The sequence below is a fragment of the Pollachius pollachius genome (assembly GCF_949987615.1).
Source record: "Pollachius pollachius genome assembly, chromosome: 12".
NCBI lineage: Eukaryota > Metazoa > Chordata > Actinopteri > Gadiformes > Gadidae > Pollachius > Pollachius pollachius.
In genome coordinates, this window is record NC_136945.1 from 7368149 (window position 1) to 7369544 (window position 1396).

Here is a 1396-nt window from a genome sequence, read left to right on the forward strand (position 1 = left end):
GGCAGGTTCTGGAGCGGGAGTTCAACAACGTGCTGGCCCTGGGCACCGACCGCCGGCTAGAAGAGGTGACGCCGCCATCTTGATCTTTATCGTTATCTTTCCTTTCATTTTTATTTCCTTTCTTTGTATTTCTTTTGTGTTTGTTTGTGTTTACAATTTATAACGTCTTTTTTACTTGGTAGCAGTTAACAATAAGGGAACATTAATGAAACCGGGGGGTCAAGGGTTAGAGTTTATGCATAAATGAATACCTTGGTTATCATGGATACCATTACCGTAGTTAACCATTACCATGTACACCATTTGAACTTAAGCGCCATTGGTGAACGATCACTGCAACACCAGTTCACTGTTGATTAACTTTAAGTCAATGCTTATTGTGGGTTTTTTCTCAGTAACACCTCCTTTGAACCAGATCATTGATCACGCGAGCTTGTTCAGAAAACGGGATTTGGTTTCATTAATTAAAAATAGAAGGGGCATTGGCCCGTGGTGCCTGGCAACCAATCGCCTGCTGCCACTCCGCGCCTCTGAGTGCCGTGAGCCTCTCTGTGTGTCCCTGCAGTGTGGGGACGACAAGACGTTCCGGCGCTCCCCCTCGTGGCGCAAGCGCTTCCGCGCGCGGGAGGGGGGCGGGGGCATGGGGATGATGGCGGGCTCCATGGAAACGCTTCCCGCCGGCTTCCGCATGCCCTCCATGTCCATGCCCCCCTCCATGTTGTTGGGGAACAAGAAACAGCACCAGCCCGAAGGTTTGTGTGTGTGTGTGTGTGTCTGTGTGTGTGTGCGTGCGTGCGTGCGTGCGTGCTGTGTGTGTGTGTGTGTGTGTGTGTGTGTGTGTGTGTGCGTGCGTGTGTGCGTGTGTGAATACACCTGCCTGACTAACTGCATGCGTTAACCTTCTCCTTCCTGTTCTCCCTGTCCCACTCTGTGCCCCGCCCACTCTAGCTCCTCCCCCTGCGCCTCCGAGACTTGACCCCTCGACCGTAAGGACCTACTCATGCTAACTCTTCTCTGCTAACTAACAGGCGTGCTAATGCTGAACAGGTAAGCTAACCAAGCGGCCTAGTACTCTAACAGTTTTCTATAACTTTAACAGTTATGCCTGTACAAAGTGCATCCTGAAGGAGTGGGCATCCTTTAACCTTTGACCCTTGCCTTGTTGTCATAATTGAACTGTACTCGATAAACATGTTATACGTGCTGGGCTATGCAAAAATACAACATTTGACTTTTGATTTTGACACAGTATGTTATTAATGATGCGTTATTTTTCCTACGTCCATCGTTCTGTCTATTCAACTTCTTCCCCATTTCTTGTATCTCTCTCTCTCTTCCTCTCTCGCCACTCTCTCTCTCTCTCTCTCTCTCCCCCTCTCTTGCCCTCTCTCCCTTT

General features: G+C 49.2%; 1 protein-coding gene across 1 annotated transcript in view; it reads left to right on the forward strand.

Moving 5' to 3' along the window:
• ppfia4 (PTPRF interacting protein alpha 4) overlaps positions 1-1007 on the forward strand; it is a gene marked incomplete at its 3' end in the record, with an annotated part of 53955 nt that extends 52948 nt beyond the window's left edge. Inside the window, exons 28-30 of the mRNA XM_079748133.1 lie at positions 1-65; positions 566-752; positions 949-1007. The exon at positions 1-65 is cut by the window's left edge and continues 4 nt beyond it. Of these exons, the coding sequence (XP_079604259.1) occupies positions 1-65; positions 566-752; positions 949-1007 (311 nt within the window). The remainder of the gene's footprint in view (positions 66-565; positions 753-948) is intronic.
• Between the last annotated feature and the right edge of the window lie 389 nt (positions 1008-1396).